The sequence below is a fragment of the Aedes aegypti genome, chromosome 2 (genome assembly GCF_002204515.2).
Source record: "Aedes aegypti strain LVP_AGWG chromosome 2, AaegL5.0 Primary Assembly, whole genome shotgun sequence".
NCBI classification, from domain to species: Eukaryota; Metazoa; Arthropoda; class Insecta; order Diptera; family Culicidae; genus Aedes; species Aedes aegypti.
This window is the reverse complement of record NC_035108.1, coordinates 233,060,583-233,078,742: the sequence shown is the minus strand read 5'-3', so window position 1 is coordinate 233,078,742 and position 18,160 is coordinate 233,060,583. Positions and strand designations below refer to the sequence as shown.

Genomic DNA, 18,160 nt, shown 5'->3' with positions numbered 1-18,160 from the left:
AAACTCGTTTATTTCTGTAAATTTATAGTTTTACTAGAATGTTCATTTGAAAGCCGCAGATGTTGTTCAACTTTACTATAGGGATCCGTTGCACTCGCGGAAATTAACATTTCTGTCAAAGTGTGAGCCAAACGAAGAAAAATAAACATTTTTAGTTATTTCCCTGTTACAATATTATAAGTAAACACAGTCAAAGCATTCCATTGTATTTTTGCTAAATCCTCATATACAGGATCCCTAATTGACTGTAGACAGTACATGTTAGGTGAAGAAATAACCAATATATTTTGGACCCCCTGGGCTGTTTTCCTGCAAATTCTACAGTTTAAATCGAAAGACCAACTCAGTTTGCGTGTCATTTGGAAAGATAGGACTATTCCGCAACAAACAAACAAAAACTTTTTTCAAATTTCTGATCTAAAAGCGTAGATTTTCTACAGATTCTATACAAAAAAAAAAAACATGTGCTTGTGCCAACATTGGTTGTTCGCACAAAGTATTAGCGCATTTGCTCAAAAGGACACGCGGCGTTCCCCTGAGGAAAGTAACGCTTCCTTTTTACCTTATTATTGACAGATAATTTTTACCCTGAAAGTGCTTGGAAGCTTGTTCCAGCGAGTCAACTTTTCACTTCCGAAAGAAAATACGATCCGATATACTAACTTCTTCTTCTTGGCATTAACGTCCTCACTGGGACAGAGACACCTGCTTCTCAGTTTATTGTTCCTATGAGCACTTCCACAGTTATTAACTGAGAGCTTTCTTTGCCAAAGTTGCCGTTTTCGCATTCGTATATCGTGTGGCAGATACGATGATACTTTATGCCCAGGGAAGTCAAGGAAATTTATATTACGAAAAGATCCTGGACCGACCGGGAATCGAACCTTCAGCATGACTTTGCTTTGTATCCGCGGACTCTAACCACTCGGCTAAGGAAGGCCTCCAGGATATCATCATTCCCTATTTTCAATTGCGCCAATTTAAACTGTGTTCGTGACACTAGATCCGGAACGATATTACACATTTGTCTCATCCATCGGTTCTACAGTGAACATTTTCATGAAACTAGAATACATTGGGTATCATTTAAATGAATTCGATGTGTGTGAGTATATCGATACATATTTAGAAAATTATTATAATTTTTGCAATGTAGACTTAAAATGTGATTATGGTGATGGAAGTTTTCAAAAGTTATTGTTATATTTTTTCTATGTAATAAAATGTAAGGTTCAAACGAAATGTAAATGCCTTACCTAATAATTGATTGCATAGAGCTTCCATGGTTTCCATTCATAATTTTCGTATGAATTGACACATACCTTTAATATTTAATGAAATGAACTCTAATTGTGTGTGTCACACATATCAAGCATGTTCCGATACAAACTGCAAAAATTGATATGGGAGACACATATCAGCAATATGATAAATTTTATCAATATACTTTACCAGAGGCGACGCATACCCAACCAACCACCTGCCCAACGAGAGTTTTTTTTTTTTAATTTTGTTAATAACGTTAATTTAAACAGTAAATTGGTGATTTACCGGTTTTAGCACGTTTCAGCTACAAATCTTATCAGAAATAACAAAATATTGCATTTTGGCATTTAGTATAATCCCTCTAGCACTAAACCGAATAGCGTCTTCCGCTTTTTACTAGCGCTGCCTCTCCTGTACGTTAAACATAATGTCGGAAGAAGTGCGCTGTATAGATCATCAGATACTCTGTACAGCGCACTTCTTCCTACATTAAGGAAAGGAAAGGCAACGCTAGTAAAAAAACGGAAGACGCTATTCGGTTTAGTGCTAGAGGGATTATAAAATAACATCAGCGATCGATTTTTTACAATTTCTTACTTGTCTAGGAAATATTTTCAGCTGCAAATTATCTTCGTGTATCCGGCAAACATAAAAAACCCTATTTTAAAAAACATTCTTTCGGTCCTCAAGCATTGCAACTAATATGTGAATATGTAGTGTACTGCGTACTTGAAAATTGTAACAATGTAGCGTGAGAGCGCATCGCAAATGATTTGAAGCCGTTCGCTTTGGTAACGACCCGACTGTTATGTTAGCAATGTGCTCTAGCACAATTATGTTAGAGCTGGACTCTAGCGACCTTTTCATAATAGGGCTCGAGAGACACATACTATTTCAATGCGTCGCTGGAGCACTAAACTGCAAAGCGCTTGCCAGTCCAGCGACGCGACAGTTGAGCGACGTTGCAGCGATTACCTGGATGCACAATAGGGCGATATTCAAAACTGAAAAGGCAATAGATGGCACTTTTTCAGTGGTAGTAAGGGATGGTACACAAATTATGTCACGCTAAATTTCAACTTTTTCGACCACCTACCCCCCCCCCTTTGTTACACTTTTTGTATGAGTCCTTCGGAAATTTTGTAAGGCTTGTCACGCTTGGCTCGACCTCCTCCCCCCCTTGGAGCGTGACGTAATTTGTGCATGACCCCTAAAAACGAAATCCTGAAGCAAAGAAAGCACCACGGAAGATGAACTAAACACAAAAAGTTATGTATTCACTTTACACTTGATTTCTAATCACTACTTTTTTGATCCAGTTGTCTAATTGCAAGTAATTTGCGTTTTTCATTATTTTCCATACGTTTTGACAGTTCTCCGACTACCATTCTTCCGTGCGCTTGTGTTGAAAGTTTGAGAAATTTGAGAATCCAGCGTAGCGCGATCAGTTGGTGGCATACAAACAACAGTGTCGTCGCTCGGCGGCCAGTGAAAGAAACTGAATGTTCGAAAGGTTGCCTGTACTATTTGCCGCTGGCGCCAAGCGTTTAAGACCGAAATAAACAGTCGTTACCCTATTGCCCATTGCACGGTGACGTCATCAGAAAATCGCTCTTTTTCTGCCTTGGGGAATCTGAAACCAATGGTGCCAGTACCTGTCAAAGTTGACAGGTACTGGCACTGTTGTTTTCAAGTTTTGTTGTTGAGCGAAAGAGAGAGAATTTTGCCGTGAAATGAGCTATTAGCATTAGCATTAAGCCTTTCGCACAAATTCGTAGGTGGTACAGTCTTAGACCATTGTATGAGGGTTGCCTCCTTCCCGTCCGTTACCAAAGTCAGAAATTTGGGACTAACCTCTAACTCTTAGACAAAATTGACGCATCCTCCAACAGTCGAGAGCTGTCCTGGTCACGTCCTTGCGAAAGCTGGGGCATGGGAAAGGATGATTGATTGAACACCTACTTAATAAAGATGCACAGAACTGTACGACCTCTCATAAGTGTTACGGGATGTTGTGGAATGTTGATGGAAAGGGTATTGCCATAGGATACGTTCGGTAGACGTTCTGGCCGACAAATGGTTAATATTTACGTATTTTGGTCATGCGCTGCTGATCAGAACAAACTCACCAAATTCCTCTTTCGAAACTCCTCTGCAATCCGTCTCTCCTCAATAATGAACAATAGCGTGAGCCGTAACTTGGCGATGCCCATCTTTTTTTTTTTTCTATTATAGACGTTTTAACCGCAAGGGTCATTCACGTCTTTCTTTATTAGGTAATTCATAAATATTTTACAATTTTTTGGGATTTTTTTTACAATTTTCAAAGTTTTTTGTATAATTCTATTGTTTTTACAAAATGTATAATTTTATCTTCTTTCTCTTTTCTGTTTTGTAACATATCATAAAGTGTTCCAGTAATACCGATTGAATTCCTGATTCTTTCATATTTTACACAATCTACCATTAAGTGTTTTATAGTTAGTCTGCAGTTGCAGCTTGAGCATACTGGGAAATCTGCGTATGGAGTTAAAAGAAATTCATGTGTTATACGTGTATGACCTATCCTGACTCTTGTTAAAATTTTTTGCTCGTATTGATCTCTACGATCTGTCCATTCAGAAACCTCGCGTTTTATATCATTTAACTGCGTCCCAGGATTTGCTAAATTCCATTCTTGATACCAAGCCTTCCACATTTTCCTTTTAATTAATTTCTTTGCGTCTTTGGCGGGAATTTCGTTATTCACTATACTCAAGTTCCTCCCTTCCTTCGCTAATTTGTCCGCATTTTCATTACCAAGTATTCCTGCATGTCCTGGAACCCAAACTAGACTTACATTTTTTGATTTGATGATTTCTTCACACTCTTGTACCCATGGATGTTTTGAGCAACCACCTTCTAAAGCTCTAATACAGCTTGCGCTGTCCGTAAATATAACACTTTTTGTGTTTGATGGGACTTTCGACATGGCTGATTTGATTGCCATTATTTCCGCAGAAAAAACTGAACATTCATCGTGTATTTTCCCGCTTTCTGTGAATGAGGTAGAATAAACGCCATATCCTGTTTTTCCATCCCCTTTAGAACCATCTGTATAAATTTTCAGATGTGATCTGTATTTCTTGATACATATTTCGTTAAAGCACGACTGAGCCTTGGCTGCATTACTGCCAGCTCTAATTTCATTTGCAACAGACCAATCTACTTTTGGAAAATCAAAATTCCACTTTTGTGGACTCCAACGGAATAATGGAACAATGTTTGGGAAAATATCTCCAGTTATGGTCTCGTATGATGTATTTGCTCTTTTAATCAACACCAGATCTCGGTTTGTGCGGCCTAGTTCCATCATTCTAACTGCTATTTGGGATTCCATCAATATAGCAAGGTACTTGAAAGGAAGCTGCCCTGATTCACAGCAAATAGCTGCAATGGGACTTGTGCAAAACGCTCCTGAAGCTAATCGAAGAGCTTTATTATAAGTAGGTTCCAGTACTGGTAAAACCATGTCTTTCCTTCTGCTACAGATAGAAAACCCATAGAACAACCTGGGTATTAGCAATGCTTTAACTATTCTTATCAAAGTTTCACGGGAACATCTAGCTTTTCCTGACAATATTTTGAGGAGGTTTATAACTCCCGTTGCAGATTTTTTTCTTTCTTTTACATGTTCTTTAAAGCTGAATTTGTTATCTACTATCACTCCTAAAATCTTCATATGCTTCACACATGGAACTGTTATCTCATCAAAATGAACATTCGGTAATGAACCTCGATGTCTGCAATTTGAACAGGTATGGAGCAGTTGACACTTCGAAATCTCGACTTTGAAGCCTGTAGATGAAAGCCATTCAAATGCTCTCTCGGCTGCCAGTTGAATTTTTGCTCTGAGTCGTTTCCTCTGTTTGCCGTACGCCACAATAATGATGTCGTCAGCATATATAAGTATTTGCACGTCCGTAGGGATGGCAGTGAAAAGTGGATCGATGGCTATCAGAAATAGTGTAACAGACAGTGTAGATCCTTGCGGTACTCCACGGTCCATTGATCGTGTAGTTGAAGATATGGATCCCACACGAACTTTAAAGGTACGGTTGTCCAAGAAACTTTTGATATATCTGAGCATTCGCCCAGAAATTTTCATTTCAACAAGAGATTTTAGAATGGCTGTTCTGTTTACCGTATCGTAGGCTTTTGATATGTCTACTGATAGTAGTTCACAATGCTGGTCCTGTTTGATTGGTTCATTCAAAAATTCTTCAAGTTCAGAAAAGTAAACATCAGTACCTAATCCTGCCCTAAAAGCATATTGTCGTGGATCTATCAAGTTTTCATTTTCAATATACCCTATCAATCTTCTGTTGATTATTCTTTCAAGGACTTTTGCCATGCAGTTTATCAAGGATATTGGGCGGTAGTCACCAGGATTCCCTTCATTCTTATTTTTCTTGGGTATAGGAATAATGATAGCTTCTTTCCAACTGTCAGGAATTGATCCTGAATGCCAAACTTGATTACAAGTACGTACTAACGCTAATTTCCCAATCATTGGTAAGTTTTTCAATAGGGGATAACCTATTCCATCTGAACCAGTGCTCTTGCTTGTGCATTTTCTCAAGGCCCACTCTAGTTCTCGAATTGAAATATCTTGATTGTAATTTCCATTTTCTAGTTGATTGGTAGGCAGTAAAAGAGAATTTGATTGATTGTCCTCCGACATCGATTCTCGGCTTGAAATCTTAGCATAATGATCGGCGAGAGCTTCAGCCACAACACTGGGTTCATCAGAAATACCTTCATCAGTTTTAATAAACGGTTTAGTATTTTTCAATCGTCCTTGTAATGTATTAACCCGCTTCCATAACTCTGCGCTCGATGAATGTATGCTTACCCCTTCTACGAAGTTCTTCCAGCTTTCTTCTTTAGCATCTTTAATTTTTTACGGGCATTATTTCTCTCCGTACGGAATTTTATCAGAGCTGCTTGGTAATTTGAATCTGTTTTCTGCAACCGTCGTAAAGATCTTAAAGCTTTACGCCGGCTTTTTATCGATAATGCCACTTCATTATTCCACCACGGGACCTGTTTGTGCCCCTTTTTTCCGGAAGATCGAGGAATACAAGATAAAGCTGTGTTGAATATCAAGCTAGAGAGATCTTCTGAGGTATAAGAAATATTTTGATCTAAAATGAGGTTGATTCTACTTTGATATTCGCTCCAATCAGCTTTTTCGAAGATCCATTTAGGATTACCGGGATTATCAATATTTCTATCAATAGGAGCCAGAAAGATTGGAAAATGATCGCTGCCGCGTAAATCGTTATCAACACTCCAGTAGAGATTGTTGATGTACTCCGAGGACAATGTCAGATCAACGGCTGATTGGTTTCCGTTAGCTGGACAGAAGAATGTCATAGAATCGTCATTCCAGATCGTCAGCCCATGATTTCCTATTATTTCTATCAAAATCTTTCCTCGCAGGTCGGTCGAATGTCCACCCCATATTTCAGAATGCGCATTTAAATCACCCATTATTAAAAAAGGTTTGGGTAGTTGAAGAATTAGCTCATTAAGTTCATCTTTAAGTATGTTGTTGTCATGAGAAGGGGGGATATACAGTGAAACATATGTTCGTTTAATGGGACAATTAACCTGTACGGCCACCGCCTGTAAAGTTGTAGTAACGGGGATTCTTGAATGCGGTACATTTCTACTCACTGCGATAGCAACTCCACCCCAACCGGTTATTGAGGTTGGATGCAAGCAGTAAAAATTGTAGTTAGTTGAAAAAGATGAGCAGTTAGGCTGGCAAAGAGTTTCTTGATGATGATGATGATGATGATTATTGAGCCACCATCAGCGCAAGGATTACCTATGGCTGCAGAATCATACCGGGATGGTTTGATCTACCTGATGGTTTGTTGTAGCAGGGCTAGTTAATATCTTTGAAGACCTTTGGAAGACAACACTAAGGCTGTTTTCTCATGACAATAGGCTGGCGACCCCACGCACTTTCATCCAGTCAACAGTTCAATTAACTCCCTTAGGCTACCCCTCCCCAAAACCCAATATATAGTAATATATCATACATAGTGTTGTTAAAGTATCTTATCGTAAAATTATAGAAATAAATAAATTAAAAAATATACTCAGCCTAATCCAAATAAACTCAAAAACAACGTCCGGGAAAGTATTTCAAGCTTGAAAGTCAACCAGTTTGAAACATGAAATGAACATCAAAAAATGGAACGCTTCTGACATTGAACGACCTCTTGAATATTTTGCTTCCAACAGATCCAAAAGTTCTTCTCCAGAAAGGATTAATCTGGAAAACGGATCACTTCCAAAGGCTCGACACAATCTCCTAGAACTTGTATCCGAAACGCCACAGCACACACGGAAACCGAAACCTCGAACAGCTTCTATGGTTCGGAAAATTTTCTCCTCCGGATCCAACCTTAAGCAGGATTATCCATCGTCTCAGAATCGTTTAAAAGGGATGATGAGCGTGCCGATGATCCTTGTGTTATGTATGAACCTTAAAGGTGGCATAGCTGCATAATCGATGGCTAGCACATCACTTCCCGAACTACACAAATTTGAATTAACACGAACTATTTTCAAAAAATCCAAGTAAATGCACCTTCGAATTAACTTTTTTACAAATAAAACTTCAAAATTTTCAGAAAATTGACGGAGCATGAAATGTTTGCTTCCGTTTTCAGCCATCGCTCACTTCGATCATGGCTGGCAAAGAGTTTCTTGTAGACAAACTACATCGGGTTGATGATTTCTAGCTAAAATTTGTAGTTCCGATCGTCTAGCACGATAACCACGTATGTTCCACTGTATCGCGGTAGCTTTTTTGAAGGGTTTTTTGTAATTATTGTTGTTGTGCTCGATGCCTGTGTTAGTACTATGAGAATGTTGGATTGTTTCAAGATTATTGGTACGTTCAGAGTTATGTTTAGAATTGAATGTTAGTTGGTTGGGTTGGGATCAGGCAGACTTACTCAAATATGGATTATAGAGTAGGTTCAATCCACTCGGAATCGTTTGTATCACGGGAGGGAGAAATGCAGAAATCGGATTTGTTGAAAGTGGTTCGTCCTTCGGTGTTAGCAGTATTCTTTTTCCTTGTATCCTTCTTCGATGCGGCTTGTGGCTGTACATCCGTTGAGCCTCCGGATGCCTTTTTGATGGGAGGTGAGTTTCTACCGTAGTCACACGAGGTATTTGGTGATTTATCTTTGCTTCGCTGACGTTTCGTATTTTTTTGTTCTTCGCTGGTGTCCATCCTGTGTTCATCATCTGTTTCCGCTGATACTGATATGGCTTGATGTTCTTTTTTCTTCAGATCTGCTACCTCCTTGATTAGGTTTTGTAAAAGGGTTCTCAACTTCGCAATTTCCTGATCCTTGGCTTCCAATGTCTTCATTAGGTCGCTGGTACTCGGTGTAGCTGTGATTCCTTGTTGCTTTTGGGCTTCGTGTCATCCTGATCAATCTTGATTTTGACTATGTTGACTTCGTCAATTTTGACCGGACAATCCCTTGATCTAGAGCTGTGAGGCCCGCTGCAGTTAATGCAGAGAGGATCAGCTGCGCAAGGTGTAGAGACAGCATGCTCCGAAGAGCAATCCGCACATGATTCGTTCTGCGTACAATACTTTCTGGTATGTCGGAACCGGTGACATTTTGTGCATTGTAATGGGGAAGGGTAGTAGGGGCGTGTTTTTACCCTTACATACCCAAAGTAGAGAAACTCTGGAACCGTCGTTCCTTGGAGTGTCAATACCATCGTGTTCGTTGGTATAGTCTTCGTTCTGTCTTTGGGGTCTTTCCTGGTAAAACGACGTACTTCGATGACACGCTGAGCACTGAGGTGTGAAACCATTTCGTTGTCCGCAATTTGCAGTCCATACTGACAACTTACGATGCATTTTCTCACGTTGAGAGTCTCGTGGAAATCGATTTTAATAGGGGTACCATCAATCAATTCACGCAGTCTCATCAGTTTGTCGATTTGTCGCTTCTGACGAACTTTCAGCACATATCGGGCTCCTCTCGCTTCTGGACGGGCATCTTCGATCGCACCAACAGCTGCATCAATGGACTTCTGAATCACAAACGGATCATCAGGTAGCACATCTTTCTCGGTAGCCGGTTTCATCAAGAGAATAGACAGCTCCCCGTTGATCGGATCCATCCACTCCGGTTGTCTTCGACCCGCAAAGCTGCCATCAACAATGTTTGAAACCACGTTTCCATTTGACCACGGTTTTCTTCCTGTAATGTCAGGGGGAAACGGGTCCCCGCCGATCGCCTGAGATGACCCTGAGGCCATCGTCAGGCTGCTAACAACGGTTGTTGCGTTGAATGTGGTTGTACGTATCGGACGAGAAACGATGATTGGATAATATGAAAATTATTTGCGTATTGCTCACTATTGTTCGACTGAACAATGGATACTTTCTGACGCGATGTCGAACACGTGGGTAGGATTTATATTTTTCACTTTTTATGAAATTTGCAGTCCAAAAACACTTTTGTTTGTCGTTTAATCCGAGAACTCTTCAAACTTCACTACTTTGTCAAGGTCAGTCCGCCCTTCAAGATTTAGGAGACGAACGAAAAGCGAAAATAGTCCAACTCACAGTCTCTAGATGAAGAACATCGACTGTCCTACACTACGGCACAGAGCGAACTGGCGATGCCCATCAAAATGCACGCACCGCCGATAAAAAAAAATGCAGTTCATAACCTATGCCAAGCCGAGCATCCGCGAACCACAGAAGATAAAAAACGAGTCGCGCGAAACAACGAATTCAATTGCTGGAGCCATCACAGAGCACTTTCGAGCAAAACGCAAGCAAATCATCTTCCGAAAAAAAAAAAACACTTTTATCACTTTGGAAAACATGTTTCCACAGAACATTTGCACGTGGCGTAGAACCATCCGCCAAATCTAATTTTCACAAGCCGACCTGAAAAAAAAAACTCGGTGCGAGGTAAACGGGACACAAAATTCAAAACACTTATTTCGCCGTGAAATGAACTATATTCAAAAAATGTAAATCGGCACAGTCCACAAAGGAAAAAAATGTGCTAACTTTATTGATAAAACATTCTTTCTGAGCTTTTAACAACTTTTTCAGCTTGTTAACATTAACACATCAATGCAGAGCTAGATTGAGGGCGAATGTCAAAACTAATACAATCTCAGTAAAATAGATTTGAAGTTCAACATATAATTTCAATTCTCTAGCATGTTTTCAATCGATTTAATCGCAGGATTAGATTTGTAGGATCCATTCATATTACTTTTGTAGCAAAAATTGTTCCCATAACATGTTAAAATAAATGAAAATATATCATGCACCATTCGTTCAAATTTAAACACTGTTGCGCCCCTCGATTTTTTGTCTCCTTCAATTTACAGCAGCCATGGGGCTTTGCACAAAAATCTTCCTCTCTCTCTCTTTCCCTCTTTCGTGAAATTTGCAAACAACAAGGCTTTTGCGCACTATTGAGAATCGAGTTGCGACGCGGCGAAGTTGGTCAAAAATCAAACTTCGCACGTTGGTTAACCCACTTTTTAACGCAAAGCAGTATATCATAATTAGAGTGTCCATTTCCCGGCCATTTTGCTCGTCCCGGGATTCGGGACAAAAATCTATGCTTGTCCCGGGAAATCCCGGGATCCCGGGATGTATCAAATTTTCAATAAAACTTGCATTTCGGTTGAAATGGAAGTACAAATTTAACAATGCATTTTTTTTAATTTAAATTAACAAATAATGTAACTTTTTAAAATAATATGTTAGTTATAGCAAATCACATTTCAGATAAGACTTTCTTATTTTGATGAAGTAACCTAACAATAATCAAAATTTAACTTGACTAATTAAGGGTTTGCTATGGATTTTCTCAAATTCTGTATAACAATTATGAAAGGAAGTATAATAAAAACTTAAGTCATAACTTTTAAGCAATTTACTTCAAACATTTGCAAAGTCATAATATCTTTAAAACAAAAGAAACGATTAAATATCATTGAAGGTATTGTAGATCATGCTAAAAGTTAATTACTGAAAATTATTGACTGAAGTTTACTGTCGTGGATTGCAAGTCAGTCCCATCTGCATTTTGGTCAAAATTGAGTTGATATCAGTTTTCATTATATCTTCTAATTATCTTTCAGCTGCACTAACAAGTAATCACTTTTTGTTTAGTAAAATTGGAAAAAAAACATCAAGTCGAATTGTCCCATAATGAAAAGTAAACGCATTTCAGTCCCACTGCAGATTTTCGCATCGTGTAATACAAAAATGAATCGTTATTTGGTTATCTTTATATTTTTCTTGGAAAGGTAACGAAGTAAAAAGCAAATTATGAAATTTTCATTGAGATCGAAACATGTTCCAATCTCCTAGATTTTTTGAATTTTTGTATGGAAAACGAGATTTAAAACTTCTCAGTCAATTTTCTCAATGCCTATTTTTTATAAATGGTACTGACATGCGATTTCCGGCACTTTAGGTGTACTTTCAAATTTGTTATCTCAGCATAGGCTTATGAAAACGGCTAATGTTGAAAAGAAAAGCATTAAAACTTTGCAATTATACAAACAAAAATATGTGTTTCTTACTTGGAAAATTGATCTTTTCATGAAAATAATTACTCGTGTATTATTCTTTTTGATTATGCTTTTCTACTTTATCAAATAAGGTTGACAGTGAGGAAAAATGTCATTGTTTTTCATTGAAACTTAGTGGTTTTCATCAAATTTTACGTACATTTCGGGAATCTCGGGATTCCCGGGATGTCAGACATAAAATCCCGGGAAACGGGAAATCCCGAAATTTGTCAAATCCCGGGATTTTTTGTCCCGGGATGTCCCGGGATGGACACTCTAATCATAATCAATCTCAAATGCGCCCGGTTACCGCATGAGGGATATTGTTCGAAATTAATATCAAAGTTTGTTTAATACCAACTTAAGGACAACAAATTCGCTTTTATGTTTTTCTCACTTGTTTTGTGAAAAACGTTATTCCAAAAGAAAAGCTGTGCATTATATGAATGTAATTTATTAAATAAACAGTTAGGTAAATAAAACTCAGTTTGTTTACATTTGTCAGTTACGCCATTATTCTGGTACTGCATTGAATTGATTCAAGAGCAACTACATAAAATTCGTCCCGTTGTGCAGAACATTGCCAGAATTTTTACCACAAATCTATTAGAATCCCAAAAACACAATTTCATGTAATTCACCAGAAATGTCTGCACAATATTTATCAGAAAATTCAAGTTTCAATTAATTCAAGATTTTCCATTTCTTGAGACTTAATTTGAGAAGTTCATTGCTAAACACTTTTAATTTGAGAAGGTACTCCATCTTCTTCTTCTTCTTCTTGGCATTAACGTCCTCACTGGGACAGAACCTGCTTCTCAGCTTAGTGTTCTTATGAGCATTTATTTACTTCTTAGTGTCCAGGGCGAAGATAGTGACCGGCACTTAATTGTGACTCGCTAGTCGCTTCCAGCCCTGCTGATTGAAAACATTATTTAAATGAGCTTATGCCGAACCGGCAGCCGCGGCACAAACAAGATAGGGAATTTGTTCGATTTGAATCACTGTTTGTGCTATACCTTGTTATAATCGAATAATTGAACTTGGGCATCCCTATGTGAAGCAAATACTGGAGACCAATATGCGTTCCCTTACCTTAACAAGAGATAAAAATTCTTCACAACTTACCTTCAGTTCCGTAAATTCTGCGGCTTGCCGCGTTTTTCTCATTTTTTAGAAACAATGGAACTTCTATGGCTGTTCCTCGCCTTTTTCAAGGAATCTATTTATCAATGTACTTTGACTCAATTTTTTCGTACCGATTTTTTCAGGCCACTGCCAGGATAATGATGGCAATGGAGGAGGAATCTCACCGGGAGAAAGAAAAACCGGAAATATTCACTGATCACATAGAATTACGATCACAAACACACAGATCTAGTCAAAGTACAGAAACTTGCACAAATTTATACTGATCTTCAAATGCAAAACACCAATTTGACTCGCGAAAATCCTTTTCAGATCACAAAAATGTCGAGGATTTGGACGATCCAGCAGCAAAGCAAGCGCAAATTTCAGTTTGCTGGCTGGCTTGCGGTGTCCTACGAAAAGAAGACCAGAAAATCTTGCGAAGAAGCAATAAAATTGACAGCGATCCTTTTTTTGGCAACTAGAAATGCACGGAAAAACAAAACAAAGCAATTAATTCGAGCTAGTCTGATTCGAGCAGTTCTCGCGTAACATTACCAAAAGGTTTATAAACTACAGTCCATTTTACGAGCCGTTTTATAGTTCAGCTCTCGCTAACCATAAATAAATAAATATATGAAGAAGAGATCCTCCATTATCTCCCAGTGGTGATAATTTTGGTCTTGGTCAATTCATTTGCTTAAAAACTATAAGGGTATATCCATATGGGGTTATACGAACTGGTGACGTAGGGACGTGGGTATGTGCCGATAATGTATTGGGCTTAGAATTATGGATAGTATCCACTTCGTAAAGTACTGTGCAAAAGGATAGGCCAAGTAATGGCCAAGAAATAATTCAGCTGTCCAAATTAGGGCCCATTCACAAATTTCATAACGCTGGAGGGGGGTGGGTGGGTGTCCTAACGATGTTACGGCCCATACAAAAACTGAATGATATTCATACAAAAAGCGTTACAAGGGGGTGGGTGGGTGTCCAAAATGGCCAATTTCAGCGTTATGAAATAAATGAATGAGCCCTTACTTGAGCTGTATCCAGTTGACAAGTAGAGCTGATTTTGTAACATTGGTAACGCCTGCCGTACAAATCAAATCTCGCATACTCTGAGATAACGCCATAAAAGCCATTGGTAACCACGTGTGTAGCTCGTTGTTTCTGAGCAAATGAAAGAATAAGCACCCAAACCAACATCACGGGCAGGTAGATAATGATACTTACATCCCCATAGCGTTGGTAAGTAACATGAAAATACATTCAAATTCTCAGAAACAACGAGCTACACACATGGTTACCAATGGCTTTTAGGGCGAGATCAGAAGTTATGCGAGAAATGGAGCTGTCACTATTCCGTGCGGAAAAATGTGCCGCTCAATGGACCTATGCACGAGTTCACTGTTTGACGTTTGAGCGGTGCCGTGTTATTTATGTGACCATGGCAACGAGTGATTTCGGCACCGCTCAAACGTCAAATTCGTGAACTCGTGCACTGGTCCATTATGGACCGATGCACGAGTTCACTTATTTGACGTTTGAGCGGTGCCGAATTCACTCGTTGCCATGGTCACGTAAATAACAAGGCACCGCTCAAACGTCAGATAGTGAACTCGTGCATTGGACCATTTCGCAAGTAAAAATGACACTTCGCTCATTCTGGATCAGCTGTCAAAATTACTTTGGTAATTAGCAACAAATTGTACACAAAGAAGGCACAGCAGCAGAGTCCGTGGATACATTCTCAGATTGTCGTGTCATCAGTTGTCCATGGCAAATGAGACATTGTGCGAATCTTTGAGATTGATTGAGGGAAAGATTTAATAAATAAAGTCGGAAAAATACTCTTTTGACCAGGAAATGCTAAAAATTCTTGAGGACCTTTTATATCGAAGACGCAAACTTTTCCGTGTTAAATTTTCAATCGTCCGACATCTATCCGTCATTCGGTAAAACGTTCGGCGGCAAAACGGTATGAAATTAAATGTCACTTCGGAAGAGAAGGCAGGAAAAAGGTAATAAAAATCATAATCCATCGAAGTTATCGAAAGCAGACGTTTCTGCGGTGTGAAAATCGAACCGTAATTTTCAAACCTTTAATTAATTAAGAATCATTTTTGTGGAATTCGGTGTAACGCTTTTCATCATCACAGGGGAAGTGATTTCCTCTAGATTACAGTGAGGTAAGTTACTTAAAAAGTCGTATTCGGAAGTGGAAAACTTCCAATTTATTGAGTCAGCCGACCCGAAAGGCAAATAGCAAGGGGAAAGGGGGAAGGTGAGGGGTGATCGTAAGTGATTTTGAATTTTCGTTCCTTGGAAGCCGGAAAAATGTCCGGTCTCAGTAAATATTCGCCTACCCACCGCTATTCATGTAGAGCACAGTGACATCAAAATATTGATTATACTCCTGATGTGCCGGTTAATAGGATTTAAACGTGGTTCATAAATAGAACGAATAGTGTGGCAAAAGACCACGTAAACCCTCGAAAATGGGTGTGAGGGAGTGGATTCTTTTTATTGATTTCGGAGATCCTTGTGAAATATGATGAACTTGGTTCCGCGATGCATTTTTATCGTTAGGCTAGAATGATGTCACAAGACGACTGGCGGGAGGTAAATTCTAAAGAAAGACGAATTTTAGACCTACAAGAATTAGTAGGTATCATCTGTTGATTGCTCAATCTTCCGCCTGTATGACTCTGAAAAGCTTTATATGCAATTGAGCCTTAAAAAAGTTTCTTTAAAACCCATTATGTCATGGAGAGTTTACAAAAAATGAGAGTTTTGAATAAATTAATAAATTTTGGAATACTTTTTCAAATCGACATAAGGCACTTCCACACGGCTGGAGAAAAAATGAAAAGAATTACAGTCAACTCTCCATAATTAAAGGGACCATTGAGTTAGGGAGGTGTCGGGTTATAGAATACAAAACCAGTGCGAATGTAATCAAAGGGGTCGTCCGTAAATGACGACACATTTTAGGGGTACGAACGGGTCCCAAACTAATAGCATTTTCAATCATATCGGCAAAAACAGGATGCGATCAAAACGAATTTGACAAACAGTTTTTTCGAACTTCTTTTATACCATAGTAATTTATTTTCGGCGTCAAAATTGAGATTCAGCTACAATTATTCTAAAATTTAATTTATTGAAAAAAATCTATATAAATGCAATCAAACATTTTATGAAACTTAAAATATTTATACCATATTCTAAGTAAGCTCTCAGTTAATAACTGTGGAAGTGCTCATAAGAACACTAAGCTGAGAAGCAGGCTCTGTCCCAGTGAGGACGTATGTCAAGAAGAAGACTAAGAAATACTTAGTTCCGAATTGTAACTTAGTGATAATGTCTACTCTTGTTGATCTTATCTTATCGAATATTAATAAATATACAATTCTAAAGTTTGGTAAGTTAATTTATAATTACAGTTAAACCTCCATGAGTCGATGTTCCATTACTCGATATCGACTCATGGAACCATATTAAAAATCAAATTTCATGGTTACTATGATGGTACCCTCAAACGGCTTTCCATGGCATTGCTGTTCCATGACTCGATATTTCCATGAGTCGATGGTTCCTTCAATATCGACTCATGGAGGGTTGACTGTAATTCTTCATCGACTCAGAAAACATTTTGTTTCCTATATGTCAAACAAACAGAATTAATCGTTTGTGTTTTTCATTGTTTTTTCTGTGAGCTTTATTTCCTAAAAAGAAACCGAAAAAATAAAGAGGTTTTGTGCCACTTTGAGAATGATTTCCAATGGAAATCACTCAAGGGGGTTTTCCCCCTTTCAAAATTTTAGGGCTGTCTTGGTAGTGTTGTTCGAATAACACGTCAAACTGTTCTTATAGAGGACGTTAGCAAACAATAAGGACGTTTCAATGCTACGTAATTTTCAGGGGGTATCAGCATTTGTGATTAATTGCTACAAGGGAGGAGGGGTGTAAAATATCAGTGAAAAAATGCTACATCATTTCGTTCCCTGAATGCTACAACTATATAACCCGAAGATCAAAATTTAGCTCTGTGTAACTTTGAAAATATGACCATTTCACAAGGTGATGGTTAATCGCAGAGAATATGATTGAAAAATAAACTAAAACCTGTGTGTTTTGAATCACACGCTAATGAGCTGTGGATAATTTGCAGAACTTATTAAGAATAAATTAAAAATAAATGGGCCCAGATTTACCGCTACGCAGCTATTCAGCATGACCATGCTGAGGGTCGTGGGTTCGAATCCCGCTGGTCGAGGATCTTTTCGTAAAGGAAATTTTCTCGATTCCCAGGGCATATAGTATCTTCGTACCTGCCACACGATATACACACTCAAAAATGGTCAATCGACAAAGAAAGCTCTCAGTTAATAACTGTGGAAGTGCTCATAAGAACACTAATCTGAGAAGCAGGCTTGTCCCAGTTAGGATAAAAGAAGAAGAAGAAGATTAAGAATAATGTTTTGACATATCGAAGTTTTTTTTTTAAATTCTTTATTAGTATCATTCTAAAAATTACATTCATTTCTTATATCTAGGTGTTCTGTGTTAGACAACACTATCGTCCTTATTTGGTAAAACAAATTTAAGCTTCTATTAACATTTTGTTAACAAAATATTACATTTCATTTGCCGTAGTAGTTCAGATTTTTTACAGGTGAGTTGATTTCACCTGCTTGCAAGATAAAAAAACACGTTTTCAATTTACTCAACCTAACTTAACTTAAATATATAACGCATTAATCGTTGCAATAGAAGATTGCAACGATTTTTGTCGAAAACTATTAATTTTTTTATTTGACATTTGTTCCAATGTTTCAACATTGGATATTCTATGTAACTCATTAGTACTATACCAGGGAGGAAGCTTCAGAATCATTTTAAAAAGTTTATTTTGAATCCCCTGCAGAGCTTTCTTCCTGGTATTACAACAGCTAGTCCATATTGGTACAGCATACAGCCTGGCTGCTCTGAAAATTTGTTTGAAGATCTTGGTCTTAAGACAAAGTTGTGATTTTCTATTAACAAGGGGATAAGAACATTTTACATATTTGTTATATTTGCCTTGAATGCACTCAATGTAATTTTTAAAAGTTAA

The 18,160-nt window shown here is 38.2% G+C and overlaps 2 protein-coding genes across 6 annotated transcripts in view; one reads left to right on the top strand and one right to left on the bottom strand.

Annotated features, from left to right (window-relative positions):
- LOC5579515 (E3 SUMO-protein ligase PIAS2) overlaps positions 1–13,466 on the bottom strand; it is a 54,085-nt gene extending 40,619 nt beyond the window's left edge. Inside the window, exon 1 of the mRNA XM_021844458.1 lies at positions 13,036–13,466. Coding sequence (XP_021700150.1) covers positions 13,036–13,077 — 42 coding nt within the window. The 5' untranslated portion in view covers positions 13,078–13,466. The remainder of the gene's footprint in view (positions 1–13,035) is intronic.
- Positions 13,467–14,969: 1,503 nt separating this feature from the next.
- The window catches only part of LOC5579514 (calnexin), a 37,729-nt gene continuing 34,538 nt past the window's right edge, over positions 14,970–18,160 (top strand). For 2 of the 5 annotated variants that reach the window (XM_001647773.2, XM_021844456.1), the window contains exon 1: positions 15,069–15,230. Coding sequence is in view for 2 of the 5 variants with exons in the window: in XM_021844454.1 (XP_021700146.1) it covers positions 15,637–15,663 (27 nt within the window). In the remaining 3 variants the exon portion in view is untranslated. The other 3 variants (XM_021844454.1, XM_021844453.1, XM_021844457.1) reach the window with 2 other exon arrangements.